General features: G+C 38.6%; 3 protein-coding genes across 3 annotated transcripts in view; 2 read left to right on the top strand and 1 right to left on the bottom strand.

The window, feature by feature from the left end:
- Positions 1–880: 880 nt before the first annotated feature.
- On the top strand, positions 881–7,670 carry casr (calcium-sensing receptor). Its single transcript, XM_034682843.1, has 6 exons — positions 881–1,065; positions 1,152–1,458; positions 2,957–3,796; positions 3,882–4,112; positions 6,049–6,172; positions 6,260–7,670. The coding sequence occupies exons 1-6, from the start codon at positions 881–883 to the stop codon at positions 7,387–7,389; spliced, it is 2,817 nt and encodes a 938-aa protein (XP_034538734.1). The 3' UTR covers positions 7,390–7,670.
- A 1,182-nt stretch (positions 7,671–8,852) lies between these two features.
- Positions 8,853–27,798, bottom strand: part of gsx1 (GS homeobox 1) — an 85,463-nt gene continuing 66,517 nt past the window's right edge. The window contains exon 6 of the transcript XR_004631163.1: positions 8,853–9,080. The gene's annotated coding sequence lies outside the window, so the exon portion shown is untranslated. The remainder of the gene's footprint in view (positions 9,081–27,798) is intronic.
- On the top strand, positions 11,275–19,850 carry b4galt4 (UDP-Gal:betaGlcNAc beta 1,4- galactosyltransferase, polypeptide 4). The gene is made up of 7 exons (XM_034682849.1): positions 11,275–11,378; positions 13,971–14,496; positions 15,991–16,223; positions 16,527–16,714; positions 16,825–16,947; positions 17,073–17,177; positions 17,309–19,850. Exons 2-7 carry the CDS (start codon positions 14,235–14,237, stop codon positions 17,436–17,438), a joined length of 1,041 nt encoding a protein of 346 aa, XP_034538740.1. The 5' UTR covers positions 11,275–11,378; positions 13,971–14,234; the 3' UTR covers positions 17,439–19,850.

Raw genomic sequence — 27,798 nt, 5'->3', positions numbered from 1 at the left:
AATACTTTTGTTGAAGGACAATAAAATGATGTATAACAACCTTTCCATCTAAGAGAAAAAAAGAAAAGGAATATAACTTTTGAAGTCTAGAGGACGTGATAGAAAAGAACTTCTCTAAATAATAATGACGAACACGGTATACGCAGTGGCTCTTACAGTTGTTGGCTGCTTCATTATCACAGCTCTGCTCCAGCATTTTTCCAGCAGTAATAGCCAGCTGCAGCAGGCTTCTCTCCATGGTGACTGGGTTCAGTGGCCACAGCATGAGACGGAGCTGTAGCAGGAAGGGGGGTCATTAGAGTGTGACTTCACTTTCAGCTCATGTAAATCCTGCTTTTACTTCAGTTTAAACGTACATTTGATGTATTGAAAATAATGTTACTGAAGGAGGAAGTTTTCAAAAATAATTTCTACTAAAGCACAAAACTACAAAAGTCAAGTGAATATAAAATGAAACTCTTAAAAGTCTTGTGTAACTGTAATGCTGCTAAAGTGGGTTATAATAGCCTCAGGTCATGGTGGCCTCTAACACCTACTATCGCTGTTTGTATGGGAAAGTGAGCTCAGTGATGGGAGCTTGTTTGATGGTATCACACATTGTTAGAACACATTAATGATGTTATAACTTAAAGTTGTCCCTTTGGATGTGTGTATTCACTTTTTTTACAAAATGAAATTATATGGAATCACTGATATGCCAATTTGAAAATGTATAAAAAAAGCACAACATGTTTTTTCTTTTTTTTCTATAGTCCGATATTCTCATCAGTGCAAACATGACTGACTCAAAGCAGCCCAGTTGGCAGATTGATGAGGAGAGATAATATTGAGAACAACATCCCTCTTGGAAGTTATAAAACATCGTCCAACCACCGGAAAGATGAAATTGGCTCTGTATTATCTGACACTGCTGGGGTCCAGTTATGTGATTTCAACCTACGGCCCCCATCAGAGAGCTCAGATGACTGGAGATATTCTGCTCGGAGGTCTTTTCCCCATACACTTTGGTGTTGCATCCAAAGACCAGGACCTTGCAGCCCGGCCTGAATCCACACAGTGTGTCAGGTAGTGGATCTAGTCTACATGTAGGAAGGGATCCATGAATAATTCTATTGAATGAATTAATGTGCTTAACTCATCTAAATCCACAGGTTCAACTTCAGAGGTTTCCGTTGGCTCCAGGCTATGATTTTTGCCATTGATGAGATAAACAACAGCAGCACTCTCCTGCCCAACATCACTCTTGGCTACAGGATCTTTGACACGTGCAACACAGTGTCCAAAGCCCTGGAAGCTACGCTGAGTTTTGTGGCCCAGAACAAGATTGATTCCCTGAATTTAGATGAATTCTGTAACTGCACTGATCACATCCCAGCAACCATTGCAGTCGTGGGAGCAGCTGGATCTGCAGTCTCCACGGCAGTTGCAAACCTACTGGGTCTATTTTACATTCCCCAAGTGAGTAACTGAACACGTACTTCATCATTAACCCATCACAGCCATTGTCTTAATTATCACATGGAAAGTTGTATTACTGACAGTTGTGTAATTAATGTGTCATATGTATCCTTGGATATGTAATGCTATACGATACTATACAATATGATACAATCTAACATAATATGATACAATATGATACAATTTAACATAATATGATACAATATGATACGACATGATGCCATTAATTGATACGATGTGATTTGATATGATACAATCAAGTGGCAACCTCCGGTCTCAAACTATGAAGTCCATGCGGAAGTGTTATAAACTGCAATACATTGAGAATCCGCTTTAGGCTGGCTGCAGAAACACCGGAAACCACATAGACACCAATTTAAAAAAAATGTCATTTGCAGCATTAATAAACATGTTTACAGCCTGGCTCAAAAAACGGCTTGGCTCTTCAAAGCTTATTTATCTATCGGCACACACTGTACGGGGGGTGAATTTTTTTCTAACACGACGAAGATTTTCAGATTACGAGTTTTTGCCCAAATAAGGACATGACTGACCTGACTCCTGGTCGGAAACACATAGCTGTTGGCTAGGAGGCTCAAACTCCACCTCTTTACGTCACACTATGCCTGGTTGAGTTCTGTATTTCCAATATGGCTGCCGCCGCCGATTGGCTTCAAAACAGGGCTCAGGAACAGATGGGTGACGTCACAGATAATACGTCCATTATTTATACAGTCTATAGATACAATACAATAACAAATCATATCATCAGCAGCACTCGACCACAGACTGCATAATATATGGGTGTAAAATCTGTGACATCACCAATCTGTTTCTGAAGCCCTGTTTTGAAGCCTATTGTCGGCGGGTGCCATATTGAAAATGCTGATCTCAACCTAACTTCTGTTGGTCTAGTGTTAGGTAAATCGGTGGGCCTTCAGCCTTTTCGCTAACAGCTACAGGATGCCCGCCTGTCAATCAAGTCAGCCATGCCCTTATTTAGGAAAAACATGAGAGTTTAATATGTTAAAAAATAATGAGTTATAAAAAATTCATCCCCCAGCATCAGACCTGTAAACGTTTATTTTTGCGGTAAAGATCGTCTTTTTGAATGGGTGTGTATGATGCTTTCGGTATACAAAAGTGTATGGTACTACAGGTTATACAATAAAATATCATTCAGAATTATATAATATGCTACAATTCTACGATAAGATGTGATGGGATGTGATACATGATATGATATACTCCACTATTCAGGAAGGGAAATTGGCTCCACACGTTTAGCTGTCTCCATGGTAGTTCTAAAACAAAAGTCTACAGTAGAAAAACATATGTCGTCATGTAAACAGAATAGCATATGCAAGAGTCACAGATTACACATACTCCAAATTTTGATGATGAGGTGATAAGTGTTATAAAATAATGAACCCTTTATATTGACTACAGATAAGGAACATGGACACTTCTATCTTACCTGATATCTTTGCTTTTCCAGATCAGCTATGCTTCCTCTAGTCGCTTATTAAGCAACAAGAATCAGTACAAGTCCTTCATGAGAACCATTCCCACTGATGAGTTCCAGGCCACAGCCATGGCCGACATCATCGAGTACTTCCAATGGAACTGGGTCATTGCTGTGGCCTCAGATGACGACTACGGACGACCAGGGGTCGAAAAGTTTGAGAAGGAGATGGAAGAGCGAGACATCTGCATCCACCTCAATGAGCTTATTTCTCAGTACTTTGAGGAACATGAAATCAAAGCACTGGCTGACCGCATTGAGAACTCCTCAGCTAAAGTCATCGTTGTGTTTGCTAGTGGGCCTGATATTGAACCGTTAATCAAAGAGATGGTCAGGAGGAACATAACAGATCGCATCTGGTTAGCCAGTGAGGCATGGTCAAGCTCCTCTCTAATTGCTAGACCTGAGTATCTTGATGTTGTGGCAGGGACGATTGGTTTTGCTCTTAAGGCAGGGAACATACATGGCTTTAGAGAGTTCTTACAACAAGTCCAGCCAAAGAAAGACAGTCATAATGAGTTTGTCAGGGAGTTCTGGGAAGAAACCTTCAACTGTTATCTGGAAGACAGCCCCAGACTGCAGGAAAGTGAGAATGGCAGTACGAGTTTCAGGCCTTTGTGTACTGGTGAGGAAGATATCACAAGTGTTGAGACCCCTTACCTTGACCACACACATCTTCGGATCTCTTATAATGTGTATGTAGCGGTTTATTCTATTGCACAGGCCCTGCAAGATATTCTCACCTGCACACCTGGACATGGACTTTTTGCCAACAATTCTTGTGCAGATATAAAGAAAATTGAAGCATGGCAGGTAAAGTAGTGCATGTTCACCTTCAACCTAATCACCTAATCATCCACAATTTGGACTTTCCAACTATCTTGTTTTTGTTTTACAGGTCCTGAAGCAGCTTAGACATTTGAACTACACTAACAGTATGGGTGAAAAGGTACATTTTGGCGAGAGTGCAGACCTGGCAGCAAACTACACCCTTATAAACTGGCACAGGTCTACTGAAGATGGCTCTGTGGTGTTTGAGGAGGTGGGATACTATAACATGCACACCAAGAGAGGAGCCAAACTGTTCATCGACAAGACAAAGATTCTGTGGAATGGATACAGGTCTGAGGTCAGTTCAACTTCTATTCACTGATATTTTCCACTAATGCCTGTTTTTCTTTTTGTTTGGTGAGAACTTTATCATCTCTGAAACATGTACATACATTGAGTCAGGTGAGTAAGGAAGGGGAGCTTGTTAATATACAGCTGTTCTGCAGAGCCATATTTCTTAAATAATCATACTGCTAAGATTATCTCAGCTTTTGTCAGGTGTTGAAAGAACTACTCTTTGCAACAAAGATTCACTACATTATTTTTTTGTCCACTTGGGGGCAGCACATGTACCTGTAAAAGCAACACTGTCACACTGTATTGTCACTGCACCTTTGATTGGGTTCATGGAAGTAAAAAAAAAAGTCACCCTCTTATTATGTCTGCTTTGGTTTTGACCAACTCCCAAGAAAATTACTTGATTCTTTAGTCACCAAACTATGGCCTTGAGTCACAAACTTTGCCTGTCTGTAGGTAGCAATCAAAGCTTTCACCAGAGCTGGAAACAATGACAAGAGAGCTAACAATAAAATAGAGTGCGTTTTAAATCCTTGAAAGCAAAATGACAGGGGTAGGGCTTGAGAACTGATATGAACAGCAGATCTGAGTGTCATTCTCTTAAGGTTTCTCACTACAAAAATCATTCACAATTAATTTAGCCCCAAAGAAAATTGTCAATGACTCTATGAGTAAGAGAACTCAGTTGTATTTAAAACTCAGCCAGTAAAATTAAAACACAATTGTACACTGCTTTTCCTGCTCTATCACTGTTGACCTAGTAGTATGAGCATACAATGTGTAAGGATATTGTGTATTGTGTAGTGAGCAGGTGGTTATGTGAAATAGAATCCTGATAGGGTGAGTAGGACCCCTGCATCCGTGGGAGGCAGGGGGGTATTGTCACACCTTGTCAGGATTCTAATTCACATAACCACCTGCTCACTACACATTATCCCTTATTACCTAGCTATCAACAAATCTTTAAACTTATGAACATAAATGATTGATTTAAAGATGATTTTACTGATTTAAAGATGATTTTACTGATTTAAAAATGATTTATGCATATATCTTGAAAGTCAGTCCCTCTGATTAGCCAGCGTATTTGTTATGATTCACATGAAACTGAACATTTCCATTAAAAGTAATGTTAGGCAAGGTGAACAGACTTCTTCAGGACAGTTTTTGTTTACTTATGTCCTCATTCAGCTCTCCTTCTTCTCAGGGCTTTACAGTTGACACATCTTTCAAAATAAATTAGGCAAATGTCACAACCTTTGACACTGCTGCTGCTAGCTGTACACTAGTTACTTTGTAGCAATCGGCAAGTTGGACATGCACTCACCAGCTCTGCCTGGGTTGCCAGACAGAATCCAACATTAAAATATCCTAAATGCTTAGCCTATCAAATAAGACTGCTAACAGGAACCAAAGTTTTTGCTAATAATTCATTATCGTTGTTATGAGATTTGAGAACTCCGAATCGAGTATTTAACACAGCTTGGTGATTAGTAAGAACGGCTGGTGATAACGCTTAAATATCCTACATTTTCTAAGCCATTATATTCTACGTATAGAAAAAAAACAAGACAGATGGATAAAGTAACATACAACAACCAATGAAAAGGATAATAATATATTATTATTATTATTATTATTATTATTATTATTATTAATAATAATAATAATAATAATAATAATAATAATAATAATAATAATAATAAATAAAAGTAAAATAATAATTAATTTTCAATAAGATTGTAAATTACATTGAAATCAGAATTACATAGAATTTTGATTGACTTCTTACACTTGTAAAATATGGGAATTTATTACCATTACAGCATTCTGATTACCAGCACAAACATCATAATAAGTTACACAAGCTATTGTTTAAGTGCTGGATTTAAGTAATTGAACACATGGTATCTTTCCTGTCTGTTTATATCCCACAGGTGCCATTCTCTAACTGCAGTGAGGACTGTGAACCTGGTACAAGAAAGGGGATCATAGACAGCATGCCCACATGCTGCTTTGAATGCACCGAGTGCTCTGACGGAGAGTACAGTAATCATAAAGGTATAAAGATGCCAAACATTTATGGCCTCAGAGCTATAAATGTCATTGTTGCGGCTCTAACACGTGTTTTTTTCCCTTTAAATCCAGATGCCAGTGTTTGCAACAAGTGTCCAAATAACTCTTGGTCCAACGGGAATCACACATTCTGCTTCCTGAAGGAGATTGAGTTTCTCTCATGGACAGAGCCGTTTGGGATAGCTTTGGCGATTTGTGCAGTAGTGGGTGTTGTCCTCACAGCCTTTGTGATGGGAGTCTTTGTCAAATTTCGAAACACCCCAATAGTAAAGGCCACAAACCGAGAGCTGTCCTACGTGCTCCTGTTTTCTCTTATCTGTTGCTTCTCCAGCTCGCTTATCTTCATTGGAGAGCCACAGGATTGGACTTGCCGTTTACGCCAGCCTGCTTTTGGGATCAGTTTTGTCCTCTGTATCTCCTGCATCCTTGTGAAAACTAATAGAGTTCTTCTGGTGTTTGAAGCCAAGATCCCCACGAGCCTCCATCGTAAATGGTGGGGACTGAACCTGCAGTTTCTGTTGGTGTTTCTGTGCACATTTGTCCAGGTTATGATATGTGTGGTCTGGCTTTACAATGCACCTCCTTCCAGCTACAAGAATCACGACATTGATGAGATCATCTTTATCACCTGTAACGAGGGCTCTGTGATGGCACTTGGGTTTCTCATCGGCTACACGTGCCTCCTGGCTGCTATATGTTTCTTCTTTGCTTTCAAATCACGCAAACTTCCAGAGAACTTCACAGAGGCCAAGTTCATCACGTTCAGCATGCTTATATTCTTCATTGTTTGGATCTCTTTTATTCCTGCGTACTTCAGTACTTATGGAAAGTTTGTATCAGCTGTTGAGGTCATTGCTATCTTGGCTTCCAGCTTTGGGATGCTGGCCTGCATCTTCTTCAACAAGGTCTACATCATCCTGTTCAAACCCTGCAGGAACACCATCGAGGAGGTTCGGTGCAGTACCGCTGCACATGCTTTCAAAGTGGCTGCAAAAGCTACACTAAAACACAACTCAGCTGTGAGGAAAAAGTCCAGCAGCATTGGCGGATCTTCTACCTCGTCTCCGTCCTCGTCAATCAGCCTCAAGACCAACGGCAACGACTGCGACCCAGGAAAGCATAAGCCCAGAGTGAGCTTCGGGAGTGGAACAGTTACTCTGTCCTTGAGTTTTGAAGAGTCAAGGAGGAGCTCTCTGATGTGAAAGCATGTGTATGGATGTCAGCGTTGTCTATTCCATTAGAAAGATGCATTTTGGACTTTATTTTGAAGTGCATTCAATGTAGCCTTTTCTTCTTCCTGTTTCTTTCACATTTGTTCAGAAGTCATTTAAGAGGTGTAAAACAATGTCAGTCCAGTTAGATAATGTATCCTGTAGTATAACCGAATGCTGTGATGCTTATCATTTCCAGCATGGCTCTCAATAAGCTTTCATATCATAATACAATATTTTTTATTATTAAACACATCATTTTGGATCCCTAACATGTGTTTTTCTTCCCTTTGGAGACATTATCAACCTTTTTAAATTGGTTAACTGGTATCTATCAATCTAATCTATCTATCTGCTTCACTGATAAACTTACTGTAGTCACATGCATTGTATTCAGCACAAAGACCTGAGTGGAAACCAAGGCTCTTAAATTGGAAAAACGAGACCACAGGATGTATGAGTCACGCTGTAAACACACAATCACAGGATGTCGACAAAACATTCCATACTTAGGGATTATGTGGTTTTAAGGTCAATCACAAGACAACAAAAGAAATGGAAGTACACAAATTGACAGTGCCAATTTCATGCCACTAAACTGGAATTACTTAACTCATCTTGACGCACACTTATGTTGTCTGAATTTAGAGAAACATCAGGCTTTTAACAGACATCTGAATACTACAAGAATCATAAAATCTCTAAGCAGCTCCTTCAAGAAACTTTCCCTGCTTGCAGCTTGTTTATCACAAGTCTCTGACGACTGCAAACAGAGAAGGCCAAACTCACATGTTAATGTCATTCTCACAGCAGACCTACACAACTCAGGCATGCCCCGTATAGGCATGGAGGTGTAGAGAGGAGGGAGGAGCATGCTAAGGAGGCACTGTTCATGCTGATCCACTGTGTTTGATTGGTTACTTGGGAAGTACTAACAAATATCTACTCTTTAAGTCTTTAGTTGGCCCATGTAGCAAAAAAAAGATCAATGAATCAATACAATAATAGTATGAGAGGGGAAATTCTGAATGTAAGTACATTTATCTGAATATACTTGTGTAAATGAATTCAAATTTCACAACAGAAATATTACCTGTAAAAGATGAACTTCTTCTTTCATACAACTGCCAAAGGGAGAAACAGGTGAGAAGGTAAATTAATATCAGACAGTGTTTGTTCATGCTCTGATAGGGTTCCTTTAAGACCTTGAGCTGGACAACACTGCTAAATCACACACAACTAATCACTTTTCAGGAAAAATCTGGAGCAAATCCTAATGAGAGGGGATTGATGTTTTAAGCATTACTATTTTTTATTCTTAGAGTAAAATAAGAAAGAGTACGACATAATTAAAGTAAAGCCAACAAGAAGAATGAAAATAATAGATTTGCAGAAAGACAACAACAAATAAGTTATTTGCACTGTTTCTGTAGATTTTATTAGATAGGGAAAATTCTCAGCAGAAGACTACTTTTTTTAAAAAAAGGAAAAGTAGGTTAAAGTTTAAAGAGTGCAAGACCTCCCATGTTGCTCAACAGGAGGATACCATGCTGACACATTCAGTATCATGGCTGACCTGAAGCAGACTGAGGAGCAGCTGGACAACCACCTCCTGTGTTAGCAGAAGGAAAAGACCTTTATCCTCAAAGTCAGTGTAACCCAGCATGTCGTCCATGTCTGATCTGCAGGGGCGGGATGAAACATATTGGACAAAATTACCAGAGTGCGTTGCAGGATGGGAATTTTTGTCACAGCCATGACCTTCTATAAGAGAAAAGGACAGGTTGGTTTCCATTAATACCTCTCCCTGGTCTATTCACCTGAACACACTAATGTAAGTTCAAGTTACACAATATACAAGAACACTTTTTCAAATTCTACACCAACTTAAAGACAGATAGGTAATGAAACATGATCTAACACTAATCTAGGAAACCTCCTTTAGTAAATATGATGTATATCAACCACGTTAAGCCAAATGCCAATAGTGGCCATGGACATGTGGTAGACAATGAAACCTGTTCAGTTTTCAAAAGGAACCTTGTGGAAAATGGTTTTTAGCTCTTTAAAAAGAAAGAAGCAAGCAAAGACTCTCCTAAAAGCTTATACTAAACTCAAAATGTATGATTTCACTGGGGAGGGACTCTTTCAAAAAGAATGAGTAAATTACCTTTAATCTATTATTTAATTCAAATATGTTATTCATTTTATTTCCATAATTATTTCTTAATTTAGCATGACTCATGAAACATATGTTTTCTCTTATACAGTAAAGAGGATTTGCCTTGTTAAAAAAGGGGGGCGTTCACTGTGTTTAAATGAAAAAAACGTGTTGGAGAAAAATAATATATATATTTAAAAAAGTCCACTTCCGGTTTGTTGATGCAAACTTCAAAATAAAAGCGAGATAAGGACGGTCAGCTGACTTGCTCGGCTTCAGACGGGTTTCCAGTTCTGTTATATCCTCAAATATTTATTGACAGTCTTTTAAATAAATTATTGAAAAAAATCTTTTTTACCTAGTTTTAAATCATTTATATATGTTCATGCATCTCCAAATGTTTTCATTTGTCTGGTGGCCCTGAAGGATAAAACGACAAAAGATGAAACACTTTTACAAAGTTGGAGACAAATTTACATTTTGGAAAACATTTTTACATTTTATAGAACAAAATTACAAAATCAAAAAAACACTTTTACCAAGGCCAAAACAAATTTACATTTAAGGAAACAAATTTACATTTAAGGAAACACTTTTACAAAGTTGGAGACAATTTTACAAACGACGGAACACTTTTTCCATTTCGGAAACAAAGTAACATTTCATTTTTACGGAAAGGGAATGTACCAAATACTGGAAGTGATCCGGAAGTGATCGAGTGAGGGGTCATTTAGTTTGTTTTGATGGAGAGAAACCAAACAGAGATGGACATGGTTTACATATTAGTAAATGGTGATGGTGATCCAATGGTGGAATGAATTGGCCAACTCCATTCGATTTGCAGAGTCCCTCTCTACTTTCAAAAGACAGCTAAAGACCCAGCTATTAAGGAAGCACTATGCACTTATCTAGACTGTTCTCCACTGTTGTCCCCAGTGGCAGATCATGTCATCCAGCTACAGTTGACTCGCACTGTCCTGCTCTACTATGGGAATCTGTGTTCAGCTCTGGAGTGACCCAGCACTTGGTACTTTGGTCATTATTGCGGTGATGTTAATTGTTGATGATGATAATGGAAGGTCTTAAATTGTTTGGTTGCTTCATTGTAGATGTTCCTTATCTTACAAAAAAATTAAAATAAATCCTTATTTACTTTTTTGCGTTGCCTTCACACTGCTTGGCAGTACCTGCATCCAAATGGACTTGAAGCACTTTGTTACTCTTACTGATCTTGTTTCCTCTTGCCTAGATCTTTGCTTGTGTTGTTCTTGTACGTCGCTTTGGATAATAGCGTCTGCTAAATGACATTGTAACATTGTAACATCCTCAGGTCTCAGAGAGAGGTGTCAGACCTCAGATGAAAAAGCCTCATGTCTCCACAAAACCTTCATCATGTGTCAGAATTCAGATGAAACGGCCTCAGACCACATAGCCTCAGGGTAAACGGAGTCAGGCTAAACGGAGTCAGACTTAACGGCAAAAGTGTTCCGCCGTTTGTAAAATTGTCTCCAACTTTGTAGAAGTTTTTCATCTTTTGTAAATTTGCATCCTTAAATTTAAATTTGTTTTGTCCTTGGTAAAAGTGTTTGGCCGATGTAATTTTGTTTTATAAAATTCAAAAATGTTTTCCAAAATGTAAATTTGTCCTCAACTTTGTTAAAGTGTTTCATCTTTTGTAAATGTGTTTTGTCCTTCAGGGCCACCGTAGATTTGTCTTTTATTCTGACATGCATCCACCAGAAGTGCTGTGTGTTTGTGTTACCTTGACTCGCCTGCTTCGTTTTATTGATGCCTTCGGATACCATTAGATAATTTAAAGGTAAGACGCCAGCTAATGTCGCAACTCTTTCCTCTGACATTTATTTTCACTGTATTATACTTTGACTGTGTCGGGACACATTATTTAAAGCTGGTAATGATGGTATTTAAATTGTACATCACTTACAAGTATCTCTGGAGGTACATCCGCATTCTTCAGCTAGCTTACTGCTAACCACCAGGACCGTTCATCCAGATCCACACCTGTTTCAGGACCGATCCTGAGACACAAACATTGACAGTACTCGCATATAAAAATTAGTATGAGGTTAACACTCTTCTTCACTAGAACAGCTGAGGATGGCGTTAACGTGTCCGCCCAGCTAACGTTGGCTAAAGTTAGCTTGTTATAATCAATCCATAAAATATTTTTTTCCTGGGACGACTGAGAGGTGTGGATAAACTTCAACTAGCTTGAAATGTTAACTTTACTATCATACGTTTTTTCAAATCAAGGATCTAACAGCCAATATTTTACAATGCTGAATTAAAGCATGTACCAACACAAGTATGTTTTAACTGCTTATAGTTAGCATCACAATACCAACTCCTGTTGTGGATGCTATCATTGTCTTAAGATGTAAAAGCTAAAAGTCAGTGTTTATCATTCTGAGTTTCCTGGTTTATATCCTGGAGGACGTTTCTAGTTGATATCAAGTAATTATGTTTTGCATGCTGTGCTATATAGTAGTTATTGGTTTTAATGACTTCCAAGCCTATTCAGTATTTTATATTTATCTTTTTTCGTTTAAAAGGACCATGCATATTACAATGTTACAATGTCATTTAGCAGACGCTTTTATCCAAAGCGACGTACATACGAGAACAAGAACAACACAAGCAAATATCTAGACAAGAGGAAACAAGATCAGTAAGAGTAACAAAGTGCTTCAAGTCCATTTGGGTGCAGGTACCGCCAAGCAGTGTAAAGGCAATGCACAAAAGTAAATAAGGATTTTTTTAATTTTTTTTTTGTAAAATAAGGAACATCTACAATGAAGCAACCAAATAATTTAAGACCTTCCATTATCATCATCAACAATTAACATCACCACAACAATGACCAAAGTACCAAGTGCTGGGTCACTCAAGAGCTGAACACAGATTCCCAGAGTAGAGCAGGACAGTGTGAGTCAACTGTAGCTGGAAGACATGATCTGCCACTTGGGACAACAGTGGAGAACAGTCTAGCTAAGTGCATAGTGCTTCCTAAAGAGCTGGGTCTTTCGCTGTCTTTTGAAAGTAGAGAGGGACTCTGCAGATCAAATGGAGTTGGCCTTCATTCCACCATTTAGGGGCATATTAATTAACACTTCTGTAAATATGCCAGAATTAGCCAAAAGGCTAGTTTAATATAATAATAATAATATCTTTAATTTATCATGCACTTTACATTTGGAACAAATCTTAAAGTTCTACAGGGCATAATAAGGGCAGTAAGAATAAAAACAGGGTTAAAAAAACAAACAGTAAAATGCAGACACTTGTTAAAGACATTGTGGTTGTCAGAAAAGTTACCACAGGGATAACTGGCTTGTGGCGGCCAAGCGTTCCTAGCGATGTCGCTTTTTGATCCTTCGATGTCGGCTCTTCCTATCATTGTGAAGCAGAATTCACCAAGCGTTGGATTGTTCACCCACTAATAGGGAATGTAAGCTGGGATTAGACTGTCGTGAGACAGGTTAGCTTTAATAACAAGTGAAAGCAGCAGGGAAGGTCAGATAAAAACTATGGATAAAACCAGGGAAATAAAAACTAGGGAAATGCCCTCTGAAACAGAAATGAAGAAAGTTTACATCTGCAGTCCCTTGCCAGATGTTAAAAAGGCTCCCTAGGAAGATCATTAAACAAAAACAAAAATTGAAGTAAAATAAAATCAAAATAAGAGGGAGAAGAGAAACCAAAACACAAACAAACAAAAAAGAAAAAAAAAGAAAAGTACAAATAGCACCATACGATTAAAATGACTAAAAGCCACATAAGAACATGATATGACCGTCTTTGAGAAAGTGGCCATGGGCATAAAATACACGGAGCAAGACAATCAGGAAGCAGCAATAATGAAATGTTAAGGAAGACACAAGCAGACAAAACAGGACAACATTTAACAGTGCTGTACACATTTGCATCCGACAGTGACTATCAATCATTTCATGATCAGAACCTTTATATCTATAAATAGCATGGGGCCATATGAGCTGGATATTTGTCACAGTTAGCTTTGCAAAAGAGAATGAAATATCAACCAAGAAAAACTGTGATTGGTAGATATTTTTAAATAGATCTCTCCAATGTGACAATACACAGAAAAAGACAGGTGTGTAGTTACCGAGTGTAAGACTATCTTTCAGGAAGTTCTTTCAAATGTGTTACAGAATCGATGTCTCTGACAACAGAAGTGAAGACAAAAAAAAAGAGAAACTTGATCAGTAGAAACCTGACAGGTGCTCTTTGTTTTCTAAGATAACATCTCCTCTGTGTCTTTGTTGTAAGAGTGTAGTTTTACATCAGAAGACGTGGCAGCATATTGTCAATTATGATTAATCCAAATGAGCCTTCTGCCTGTGGTAACATTTTTTTTCCTCTCTTAAAGTCAAGCAGCTGTTTGGGAGCTGAGGATGTTTGCCACACTTCTGGAAGCGATGGATTTTCACCAATAACTTTTCATATTAAACAGTGATTCATTCACTGTGTCTTCACCACCATGTTTCCTGGCGATGGGATGAGTGATCAGTGAAACTATGGCTGTCCGTATTTTGTCTGAAATGTCCTGCAAGGAAGAAACGTTGTGAACTTTCAACCAACAGCATCTTCAGTTACCACTTTCCTTGTTCCAAACCAGCGCCACCACACAGTCATGGGCTTCTGCTCTCCTGTGTGCAAGATCTTTCGGAGGGGAAAGTATTTTGTACTGATCTTTGTCTCACTCTCAGTGCTGGCATGGATTGCAACGTTTTCTGGGGACACGTTAAAATTTGGTCAGTACACCTCGGCCACTAAACAAACTTCTATCCAAGGAAACAGCCTGAGGGATAAACTTCAGTCTTTAACAGCAGCACCTCAGAACTTAAACACTCCAACACCCAAAGTGAAATGCCCTGAGGAGTCGCCATTGCTACGTGAGTATTCAAAGCAGCTTGTGGGGACATTTTGCTGATGATTATGTCTCTAACTTATTTGCATATGTGATAGCTTTGGTGTAAAATATTAACTGCTGTGTTAGAAACCAGACAAGGGTTGGTGCCAATCATTAATCTGTAATACATGGTGACTACAGCAGAGTGAGTAGTAATGGTTTCTCATGCGGACTATGGTTATAATATTAATCCTCCTGTTATGTTGCGGGTCAAATTTACCCTTTTTAAAGTCTATTTTAGGCAATATATGCCTTCCAAACCAGCTAAATGCAGCATAAAAATCTTGGCAGCATGTGACAAAAGAGGTGTCATGTAAATTTATCAACATCACTTCATATGTCATGTAAAACTATAGTATTTGTATTTGGGGCTTTCCAATGTACATTAAAAAAAGTTTTAACATGAATTTTAATTAAAAATGAGTGATTTATCCTCATTGAACCATGATCTGTGAGAATTAAACAACAACAATGGACCAAATATTGATTTAAATGGTTAGTAATGGAGTTCAAAATTAGATTACAAAAATGTTTAATGGGATTTTTAGGGGTTCTGGCACTTTTGGATAATTGAATATGCCCCGGGTCACATTGACCCAAGAAAATTATTGCTGTTCCAGAGAAACGAACATAACAGGAGGGTTAATTAACCCTCCTGTTATTAACCCTCCTGTTATCATTGGGGTCAAATCGACCCCATTGACTGTTTTCAGTTTTTTGGCTTCATATTTTGTGACTATTCCTAATTTAATGGGAACAACTGGGAAAACATAAAATTAAAATGTTGATATGCTCCTTTGAAAAAACATTACGCATCGGTGTTCCTTGGGGTCGATTTGACCCTAGGCTGTTTTAGCTGTATAAAACATAAGAAATTTCAACTTTTTACACACATTTGTTTTAGTTGTTTTGGTCACTGTAACATACATTTGTATTAACTAAAAGAAACATAAAGTACCTGAAACATAAACCTGGGTAACGGTCAGTTTCTGGAGCTTTAAATTGATAGGGTCACATTGAACCCAATGATAAGAGATGTTTGAGGGTAACAGAAGGGTTAAATAAAACTCTTTTTTTGAAATGTTAGAAAAATATATATATATTTTTGTGCCATTTTTTTCCTTTAATACAGTTTTTGATTTCTTTTTACAATGTCTATATCTATATAAAGAATGCACTATATGTTGAAACTATGTCCTCTAATCCTACAACTGAAGGACTATTTGACCTATTTTTTTTATCAGCATTATATTATCTGTATGTTTATGAATTGCTCTTGTAAGTCCATCTTATAGAAGTTTAACAAAGTAATGACAAAAGTTTGCAATTTATCAGTTGGAAAAATATTAGTATTCTTAAACCAATCAGAAGTCCTCGTTTCAATCTGATATTTTGCTTATGAACTGACCTGCCTGCTGTGTTACACACAATAGAACCTAAGTTTCAGACTATTTGTTGAAATCTGAATCTTCTGCAGAGGGAGCGGTGAAGCTGTCCTTTGAGTCCTCCCTGAAACTGGAAGATGTGCAGAGTGACAACAAAAGAGTGACAGAGGGCGAATACGAGCCTGCAGACTGCACAGCCAGGCAGAGTGTAGCGATCCTTATCCCTCACCGCAGCAGAGAGAAACACCTCCTCTACCTCCTGCACCACCTGCACCCATTCCTGCAGAGGCAGCAGCTACATTACGCCATTTATGTCATCCAGCAAGTATGGAACAGTCCAGTGTCACTTATTTTATATGCACATTTTTATGGTTCGTGCCAATAGAGCTGTTAGTGTCAATTTAATTACTTGAAATGACATCATTGTAAAACGGCTAGTTCTCTGAAACCTGTCATTTCTAGTTATGTCCTGTCATTCCTGACGTCATGTATGTTCAAATGTGATGCAATTGAACATCAAATGTAGGATGTTACATGAATACAGAGATGTCTTCTGAGTTTGTACTGCCGATCGTCATGAAAGAGCATTATCAAGAAGTTTTCTTTTTATTGTTTTCTTTTTTAATAGGCTGGTGATGCAACTTTTAACCGTGCCAAGTTACTAAATGTTGGGTATTTGGAGGCACTGAAGGATTACAGTTGGGACTGCTTCGTCTTTCACGATGTGGACCTCGTTCCTGAAAATGATCACAATCTCTACGTCTGTGACAACCAACCCAAACACCTGGTGGTTGGTCGAAACGCAACAGGATACAAGTACGTTTTTTGAGTTTGAGTCAGTCATGAGTCAGCAGTGAGACTTTTTAATCAACCTTGGGAATAAAGATTCAGAAGTGTAATTATTATTCACATTTTTCCTCTCTCAGGCTGCGATACAAAGGCTACTTCGGAGGAGTCACAGCCATGACCAAAGAGCAGTTTCTTCAAGTGAATGGATTCTCTAACATTTACTGGGGTTGGGGTGGAGAGGATGACGACCTTCGCATTAGGTGAGACAGTAGGAGTGAAAACAGTACCCCATATAAGAGCTGTTTCCCTTTTTCATAACTTAAGCATGTTGGTTTTTGTTCCTTTGTTTGTTCATGGATAAATATTGGTTTGCTTTCTTGAGCAGGGTGGAGCTGCAGAAGATGAAGATTGTACGGCCGCCTGCTGATGTAGCGCGCTACACCATGGTGTTTCACAAAAGGGACAGTGGCAATCAAATAAACAAAGACAGGTCAGTAAATGCTGAGATGAAGGTTATCCATAAAGTACTTAAGCTTATCATTTCCTAATAAAGTTGGTACATCCTGATTTGTGATGCAAAATTCTGTTTTTCAATCGTCTTCTTTCTCTTTTGCTTGCCAGGATGAGGTTGTTGGGACGAACATCGCAGGTCTGGAGAAAGGATGGACTCAACAGCTGCTCCTATAAGACTCTATCAGTAGAGAGGCCGCCTCTTTATGTGAATGTAACTGTGGACATCGGCAAACCATAGAGTTGAGATTTTAAAAAGTAAGCCAAGCTGTGACCAAAAAATATTTTGATATATTTTCTATAGTATGTTTGGGAAACCGAGTGAAGAAAAGCTACTACATGTGTACAAGACACCATGCTAAGCACACAAAATGCACATTGGCTCTGTTACTTTATTCAAATTCAGCTCAGCTGGCACGACAGTTTTGCACATTTTGTCTGCATATCATGTTGCCTTCGTTTCTTTATATTGTTGCCAGGCTGCTAAAAACACATCATTTTGAAAGCAATGCATGGTGAGTCAATGAAGCAGCTGACTTACAAATATTCCTTATACTTAAAAGTGTGTTGGTTTAACATCCAGCTGTTACATTTCATGTTATTTTAACATATGCCTTATTATTTGCCAGAATTACACAAGACAGCTTCAAAAAAGCAGATTCTTGTGGAAATGTGTATTTTGTGTGCTTCATGCTGTGGGTGCAATGACCACAGACACAGGTGTTGCCACTTATTTAGCCTGAATAGACCTCAGGTCTGCAGGAGCTAGAGGCTGAGATCAGTTGATTGATAACTACTCACACTCCTATTACATTAGTTGTTCCTGTCAGGGCAGGACCTTTAGTAAATAGTATTAAGTTTGATCTTAGAAGCCTGATAAGCTGGATAACGGAGACCAATTGTGTGTGTGTGAGGCCTTTACATTTAAATAACTGATGCCTGGACTCTCGCAACATGATGACTGACTGATATCTTAATAGAGTTGTTTTATTGACTGTAATAAAGATGATGATAATCTGTAGACAATGCACATTCAGATTTAGCACGGATTGAATCAATCAATAACAATAATGTGCTTTTAAACTGCATTTATTGACAGAGTGTGGATTAGCCATTTGCTTTTATATTCCTTTTTTAAATAATGTAATACCTCCAATAGCCAACTATCAAAACCTTTAAAAAACAATTGTTTACTTTTTTACACAGCTGATTTAACTGGGTCTCAGAAACTGGGTGTTTCTGAGACTTGGATCAAAAACCATCTCTGTCAACATGAAAATGAATTAGTAATTGATCTGAATTAATTTACAAATGTGAAACAATAATTTTTTTCTAATTGAGCACACTTAAGTTGTTTGTTTTTTCAGGTTATCTGCATCTCCTCTTCCGATGTTTTATCGTTCATTTGGCATAAACGTGAACAAAACAACTACAGACTTTTAGCTGATGGTACAAATGATCGGCTGGTTTGTTTACTGAGGACAACACAAACATATTAAGGAAATCATAGTATTCTTATCAATGCTAGATAAATGATGGCTTCCCTGTAATATTTCTGCTCTGTATCATACAGGGAGTGAATGGAACGAATGAGCATTGTAGCTAGCTGAATAATACAGATAAAGTGTCTTGTGATTTTTGCTTGACTGATGTTCCTTTTCACAGCAGACAGTGGTCCAAACCCTGTTTACACTTCTAAACAAGTGTAAACAGGGTCAGGCTTTCATATGCACCTTAAATTGTCTCACTTAAATGCAATATGACCTTGTTGATCTTACACAATCTCCATCTTAAAGTTAGACCTGTAGATTTCCTGTTATACATCAAAATGTCTGCTGTGAGAAAAGCTTACAAGAAGGTTAAGATTTGATCCTTTTACTGCTTTCGGCACTTTAAACCACCGGCTTCTCTTAAAAGAAATGCTTGTGATTCCTTGGGCCAATTTTATTTTACTTTTAATAAGAACTTTAAAAGAACTCCAGTTTAACAATGTTATTAGTTTTGTGAGCCATTATAATAATAATAATAAGTGATCTCTTAAGCTGCATGTTTTTAAGCCTTACATTGTTGACATTAAAGAAGGGATTTTTATTTATTACTTTTATACCTTTAAAATGTTAATTTCAGTCTTTAAGACCAAACGGTACGGTATTTCTGTACTATTATCAAATAAGGACTCGGAGCAGAGATCTCTGCATACTCATGCTTTAATCATTGCATGCTTCTTAGAAATTTTTTTATGCTACGTTCATATCGACTTTTTTTAATACTATTTATAGTGTGAAGGTAGAATAGCTGCTGGTATGTGACAAATACAACATATATGTTACCTTTATTTATTTGACAGGCCAATCCTGCAACTTTCAAGGCAATATTTCTAACTACAAGAAACAACATTGATTACTTCTCTTTAGCTGCATCTCATTTAACTGACCTAACTGTTTGAGCTTCATGACAGATTGCAGATTTCTGAAGATGTTCAGTTCGATTGCCAAAATTAGAGCAATCAGCTGTTGCTGTTAAAAACTCTGGAATTAGAGTTTGTGCTAAAATACATTAAAAAGAGTTTTTTTGATTGTTACTGGCCTGAAGTTCCTTCCATGTCATGGCCCGGTCTCCACTCCTGAATAAATGTTCCATTTTTTTTTGTACAGTGTGTTGACTTCTTTTACATGTTAGTGTTACTTCTCTAAAAGACCTTTTTTTTTTTTTTTTTATGACAACACTTTTATTGTAGCATCAAACACTTAACTGACATTTCTGTACTTTCTGTGAATCATTGTATGGAATTCAAAGTGATGCCATATTAACCCTTTGAAAATATCATGGGAGGATTATTCTTGAATATTTATGTTGATTGTGGATGATTTGTCATATTTAGTTTGTGCGGGCTGAAAATTGAGGTCATAATAGAGGAGATTGATTCATTCATTTCAAACGTAACAGGATTAATTCTGGCTTAGAAATATGTTCAATAAATAGTATTTTTTCTTATGAATTGTCCCACTGTGTTATGTGTTTAAGTGCTGTTATGTTTTTTGACAAGATTACTTATTATAACATCCATCCATCCATTATCTTGACCGCTTATCCCATTAGGGGTCACGGGGGGCTGGAGCCCAGCTGACTTTGGGCAGAAGGCAGGGTACACCCTGGACACGTCGCCAGCCAATCACAGGGCTAACACAGAGAGACACAACCATTCACGCACACACTCACACCTACGGGCAATTTGTAGTGATCAATTAACCTGGTGAGCAGGTTTTTGGACTGTGGGAGGAAGCCAGAGTACCCGGAGAGAACCCAATCATGCATGGGGAGAACATGCAAACTCCACACAGAAAGGCACCTGCCCGGCGATTCGAACCAGGAACCTTCTAGCTGTTAGGCAACAGCGCTATACAATGCACCACCGCGCAGCCCCTTAATATTACAGTGTTTATTTATTTGCAAGAGGAAACAAATGATTTAAAACGACCTAAGGCAGCTTGTTTTCAATCTCCAATATTGTGGTCCCTCTTAATCAAGCAATCTGGAAACTAATTTCTCATTTGTGTGATGCAGTCTCGTGGAAAATTAACCTTATTACAAGTTTCTACCTTATTCTTTAAAACTCTTTTAAACTGACTCACATTTTAAAGAATATATGTGGCATATACTGGTAATAAGCAGTCTTACCCTGATGGCAACAGCCTGCAGTTCATGGATCTCACCAGAGGATGTCTCTGAAAGCACAATCACTACCATTGGGGATAATATTTTGAGTGATGTCTTGTGTCTTTGATTGAAACTTGCTAAACTTGCTCTTGCTTCATAAACATACTTCAATTTCAATTAAAATAAAATTATTCATTGCTTCCATTGCAATGTAATGTGTGCAAGAGAAAGTTCAATGCATCATGACAGAAACCTGATCAAGTGGAGTTAAAATGCTAAACGAAGACTGAACCATACAAAATCAAATAAATACACACACGACACCTTCAGGAAGTGTTTCCACATTTTTGACCACACAAGAAGAAAAATATGGTGCTTCAAAGAGTCAATTACTAACACTGTTTCCCCCTGGTCCTAAATATGAATGCACAGATGCTGCATGTACAGGGTTTTGGAGGTGGTGCAATTGAGAGCATGGATTTTGTTAAACTCAGTGCATTTTACACAGTTTGGTATATTAATACTACATTCTTGGTGGGGTAAGAGAAATTGTCTGGAAGAGGTTAAGAATGGAAATGTACTGATATAACGGCCAATCAGAGGATTTATATTATAAACCATTTCTACTAGAGTGCGATCACTCTCTGCTCAGTTGTGATATTATTCTCCATGTGACTGCAGACAGTGGTGACAATACTGTGAGTTAAAGGGTTGGACTTGCTCCTCTGATCACACTAAAGGATGTTATGTTAAACATGTTTTCATAGTGTTGTGTATTATAAAACGTATACATGGATGCTCATACCTGTGATAGACCCATATTGACACTGATATTTCAGTCAAGCACTAATGTCATTGCTATTAAAATTAACCTAATATAGTATAGTTGATTTTCCCCAGGCTTTGTCCACACAATGGCTCTCTTTTATTTATAAAACTAAGAACATATTGTCTGTTCAAAAAAAATTATCGGCCAGAGCTTTATGTCACTCTTAACCTAACCAGAGCTCAGAGTTCTGTATGTGCTCAGCTGAGATGTGGTATCCTTCCTCTGGCATTAGAGACAGGTCGCTTCCACTCTGTTCCAGAGGAGGAGAGAAAGTGTTCCTTGTGTGATCTGGAGGAAGTTGAAAACAAAATGCACTTTTTATTCTACTGTCCATCATATCATGATCTCAGGTGCCTACTTTTCAACAAAATATCAGAAAACTGTCCTGATTTGTTTTCCATGTCTGATGAAGATAGACTTCAGTACCTGTTTACTGACAAAGTGTTCCAGTTTGCTCAGTTTGTGTTAAATGCTGTTCAGCAACATAGGAGCACATTTGCACATTTGTTGTCAAATGTTTGAAGTGTACCACTGTGCTTTTTAATTACTTTAGGTCATTGCTGGACATGTGCAGTATTGTAACAGCTCTTCTTTTTCTTTTTCTTCTTATGTTGTTGCTCCTATTTTATTTTGTTTTGTTTTGTTTTTTTAGTGTCTTGTAAGTCCATATGGACTGGGCACCTTTTCTTTTGCATGACACAATGAATAATAAATAAACTAAACTAAACTATATTTAGTTGGAGTGATTTCAGGTCTCACAAAGTCTTACTACAAATGTTTTTCTTTGTCAGATTTATGGCTTACTTTTTAAAACTTGGATGTTTGTCATGTTGTTTGTTTCATTTACACATTATGCAGTAACACAGGGTTTGGTAAGTCTTTGTTGGGTTATTTTTAACAAAGTGATATCAGAGGTAATGACAAGTCCATCCTGTATTCATTCATTCCGCACAAACCATAAAATGTAAAAACTGTAAAATATAAATCTCTTTCATCCCTATTGCACTACTGTACATATATAGTGTAGTCATTCATGTAGATACATATTATATCATATTTATTCATCAGTCATATTTGTATATTCTGTATTATTCATGTTATTTAATTTACTGCTAAAGCACTTCTGGTTAGATGCTATCTATATTTCATTGCTTGTACCTGTGACATGCTCAATGACAATTAATTGAATTTAATCTAATATAAAGTAATTGCCATCACAGTGGAAGATGCATAAAGTCCTTGCTTTGATTTGTCGATGGTACGAAAAATGTTAAATCCTGACTCAATTCCATCTTGCGTGTTATTTTGAAATTATTGTTAGGGCAGTCCTGCACTATCTCAGTGAGTTACATGAGCTTTAAAGTTTGCATTTCCAATCAAAAACATTTTATATAATAGGACTATTTATCTGTTTCTCATTATTATTACATAACTTCCGCTCTCTGGCATTTAGCAGAAGCTGAATTATGCTGCAGATCCACCAAGACATTGCATCACGTGGAGGATATGGAGAACAAGCTCCAAAAGTAAGGGCAAGAATAACCCCTTATTATTCAGATACAATGACATGACTTCTCAGCATGGACTTTTTTTTGGACCAGTGCAGAGGGATGTCTGAGGCTTTGTATGGACAGAATGATGTCATCCCCTCTTCCTATGGTGCAGAAAGAAACCTTTGTCTTGTGGAGGCCTGGCCTGGTCATGAAGCTCACATGTGACATTCACAAAACACTGAACACAAAAATATGAACTCTGCAAACCAGAACACTCTGATCTACACGACAAACTAGCCCATTCAGATATGTGAAATAATGCCGTCAGTGCCCACAATGTGTGGTTTATTGTAGCTACTTGTAAACACCATAGACTGTATAAAAGGTAAACACACTAACTCTTTACAAGTGTTACTAGCTGGATGTTTATATCTTTATTGGAAAGAGTAAATGAAGCAGCATTTTGTGGAAAGGCATGCTTTTTTAAATACTTCTGTGTTGAAAATTTACATTTTTAAAAGTATTGAATGGATAGTTAGCTTTATTAAATATTGTCATACAAAAGCAGGACAATTCTAATTTCATTGCCATATTTTAGAACAGATCAAAAAGAAGGTCTACAAGGGTTTATAGGCAGTCCAAACCAGTGCAAGTTAGGTGGACTAAAAACCATGCAGGGGCTACAGATGTGAGTACTTGTGTGTTTGTGTTTGTATGTCACATCCTGTGAGCTATTACATGCTGGGATAGGCAGCCCCAGCATCTTGAACAGGAAGAAGCTGGTAGAAGGGATGGGAAAATAATTAGGCAGCATACTTGAAGCTGCTACAATAGATGTTTCATTTTAGCAAATAATTACATGACTATAATAAAATGATACAGTGGTTGCTTTGGTGAATACGCATCACTGTTTGAGATATTTAGCCTGCTATTTTACATTTCAGAATCAGAAACAGAATCAGCTTTATTGGCCAGGTATGCTTGAACACACAAGGAATTTGTTTTGGTAAACTGTGCCCTCTGTAAAAAAGAAAAAAAAACAACATGTACAAGAGAGCGCAGTACCAGGGCGACCCTAACGGGTTGTGATTAGGGTTAAGGTTATTATTAGGGTTAGCGTTATTATTAGTGTTAGCGTTAGGGTTGTGATTAAGGTTAGGGTTAGGATTAGGGTTAGGATTAGGATTAGGATTAGAGTTAGGGTTAGGATTATTATTAGTGTTAGGGTTTAGGTTGTGATTAGGGTTAGGGTTGTGATTAAGGTTAGGGTTAGGATTAGGATTAGGATTAGGGTAAGGGTTAGGGATAGTGTTAGGATTAGGGTTAGGGTTATGATTAGGGTTAGGGTTGGGGTTAGGGTTAGGGTTGGGTTAGGGTTAGGGTTAGGGATAGGGTTAGGATTAGGGTTAGGGTTATGATTAGGGTTTGGGTTAGGGGTTATGATTAGGGTTAGGGTTATGATTAGGGTTTGGGTTAGGGGTTATGATTAGGGTTAGGGTTATGATTAGGGTTCAGGTTAGGGGTAGGATTAGGGTTAGGGTTAGGGTTATGTTTAGGGTTTGGGTTCTGATTAGGGTTAGGGTTAGGATTAGGGTTAGGATTAGGATTAGGGTTGGGGTCTGGGTTAGTGTTAGGGTTAGGGTTAGGATTAGGGTTAAGATTAGGTTTAGGGTTAGGGTTAGGGTTAGGATTAGGATTAGGGTTAGGATTAGGGTTAGGGTTAGGATTAAGGTTAAGGTTAGGGTTAGGATTAGGGTTAAGATTAGGGTTAGGATTAGGATTAGGGTTAGGGTTATGATTAGGGTTAGGGTTAGGGTTAGGGTTTGGATTAGGGTTTGGGTTAGGGTTAGGGTTAGGGTTAGGGGTTGGGTTAGGGTTGGGGTTGGGGTTGGGGGTTGGGGTTAGGGTTAGGGTTAGGATTAGGGTCAGGATTAGGGTAAGGGTTAGGATTAGGGTTAGGTTTTGGGTTCGGGTTAGGGTTAGGATTAGGATTAGGGTTAGGGTTAGGGTTAGGGTTGGGTTAGGGTTGGGGTTGGGGTTGGGGTTGGGGTTAGGATTAGGGTTAGGGTTAGGGTTAGGATTAGGGTTAGGGTTAGGGTTAGGGTTAGGGTTAGGATTAGGGTCAGGATTAGGGTTAGGATTAGGATTAGGGTTAGGTTTTGGGTTCGGGTTAGGGTTAGGATTAGGGTTAGGTTTGGGGTTCGGGTTCGGGTTAGGATTAGGGTTAGGATTAGGGTTAGGGTTAGGCTTGGGTTAGGGTTGGGGTTGGGGTTGGGGTTGGGGTTAGGATTAGGGTTAGGGTTAGGGTTAGGATTAGGGTTAGGATTAGGGTTAGGGTTAGGGTTAGGGTTAGGGTTAGGATTAGGGTCAGGATTAGGGTTAGGGTTAGGATTAGGATTAGGGTTAGGTTTTGGGTTCGGGTTAGGGTTAGGATTAGTGTTAGGATTAGGGTTAGGGTTAGGGTTAGGATTAGGATTAGGGTTGGAGTTAGGGTTAGGATTAGGGTTAGGGTCAGGATTAAGGGTAGGGTTAGGGTTAGAACCAGAACTAAATTTAAGCAAACAGAACCAGAACCAAACACAAGCAAACCAGACCAGAACCGAACCAGAACCGAACCAGAACCGAACCAGCACCAAACCAGAACCGATCCAGCACCAAACCAGAACCAAACCACAAACGAACCAGAACCGAACCAGAACCAAACCAGAACCGAACCAGAACTGAACCAGAACCGAACCACAACCGAACCACAACCGAACCAGAACCGAACCAGATCAGAACCAGAACCAAACTCAAGCAAACAGAACCAGAAACAAACTCAAGCAAACCGAACCAGAACCGAACCAGAACCGAACCAGAACCGAACCAGCACCAAACCAGATCCGAGCCACAACCGAACCAGAACCGAACCAGAACCAAACCAGAACCGAACCAGAACTGAACCAGAACCGAACCAGCACCAAACCAGATCAGAACCACAACCGAACCACAACCGAACCAGAACCAGAACCGAACCAGAACCTAAACAGATCAGAACCAGAACCGAACCAGATCAGAACCAGAACCAGAACCAAACTCAAGCAAACAGAACCAGTACCAGAACCAACTCAAACAAACAGAACCAGAACCAAACTCAAGCAAACAGAACCAGAACTAAACTCAAGCAAACAGAACCAGAACCAAACTCAAGCAAACACTATTAATGTCCTCAGTTGGCATTGAGAAAGATCAGATGCCTCAGCTTGGATGGGCTTATCCGATTTCTCCTTTCAGTGAGAATTTGACCTGTCTTTGAGAAGAACCCTAACCCTCTCAGAAGGAACAGATGAAGCCACAATACACAGCCTCCCCTCCATCACCTGTATCCTATATCCTCACATGTGATTGGTCGTATGGCCGCCATGCTGACCAATCAAAACAAAGTTCTGCTGTGAGCAGAGCTGGGGCTGAGCACTGTGAGAGCTAAGCAGCGAACGGAAAAAACTACACAAGAGAGCTACACTGTATTAGCATCTGAAACTGCTTCCCTCGTTAGTGCTAACTTAACTGATGTTTCTGATTTTGCCCTGTTGCTTGTTATGAGTTCGTTTTTAGAGACTCTGCCCTGTAATGGGTGTTGGGCTCAATTAAAAACCCTCCCCTTTAGAGCCTATTCGAGGCTCGGAAACTTGTTGAACACTTTTTATGATGCATTTAGTCATGAGATCAGAAACATTAAATTCAGTGCTAGCTGAATTCACATGGTTACAAATGTTTGTGCCTGAACGAAAAGCTAGTTTTGTGTCATGAACTTTTTCATTTTTGTTTTTAATTTTACACTTCACGTTCAGAACTGTGTAACTGTTTCACATGCTGTTGATAACTCCCTGAGTTCGCTTTCTGTCGTACTCAAGGATTGCTTCACTTTTCAATAGATTACATGCTGTTTCTTTGCTCTGATTTTTAATGACTCAATTTGATGATTTACATTGTTCCCTTTTAAAGAGTTTATTTTCCCTTAGTCAGGGTGTTTTAACATCTTGTGTGAAGCACTCTGAAATGTCCTGTTGATGAAATATGCTTTTGACACCAATTTGCCTTGCCTAATTGTTATAATATCTTTGCAGGAAGCCATCATTATTTCAGATATTGGAAATATAGTTTTGAAATGTATAATTGTTGAGGTTAAAATGATAAAATTCTACATATGGGGAATACATCATCACGCCTTAGTGTTTTTCAGTCACCTTTCTTTGGGAAACGCAGGGTTCCAGATGGATTACGTTTCGTCAGGACAGGAAGTAGCATTGTTACTTGGAGCACTGGATGAAAACTTCTTTAATTTACAAGACCAACACCAGTGCTTCACATTCGATACAATAACTGATGAGGCCTTTGTGATGATGTTTTAGTCCAGAATTATAAAAGAAATGCATGCAATGTACGGCAGTAACGAGAACCATGTGTGTCGTCCATCTCCTCAAACCCCCCCTTCCCAACCCCCCCCCCCCCCCCATTTCCCATCTGTGCCCTTCAGGCCCTCACTTCAGTCACCTCCCACTTCCCTCTTCCTTCAGAACCCGTCTGTTTTTGTTTTCGAGCCCGGGCTCTTTGCACAGGAAATTGTATACATAGGGAGCATT

Source organism: Notolabrus celidotus, chromosome 5 (assembly GCF_009762535.1).
Source record: "Notolabrus celidotus isolate fNotCel1 chromosome 5, fNotCel1.pri, whole genome shotgun sequence".
Taxonomy (NCBI): domain Eukaryota; kingdom Metazoa; phylum Chordata; class Actinopteri; order Labriformes; family Labridae; genus Notolabrus; species Notolabrus celidotus.
Note: the sequence above shows the minus strand (reverse complement) of the source record. Positions and strands in the feature narration are given on the sequence as shown.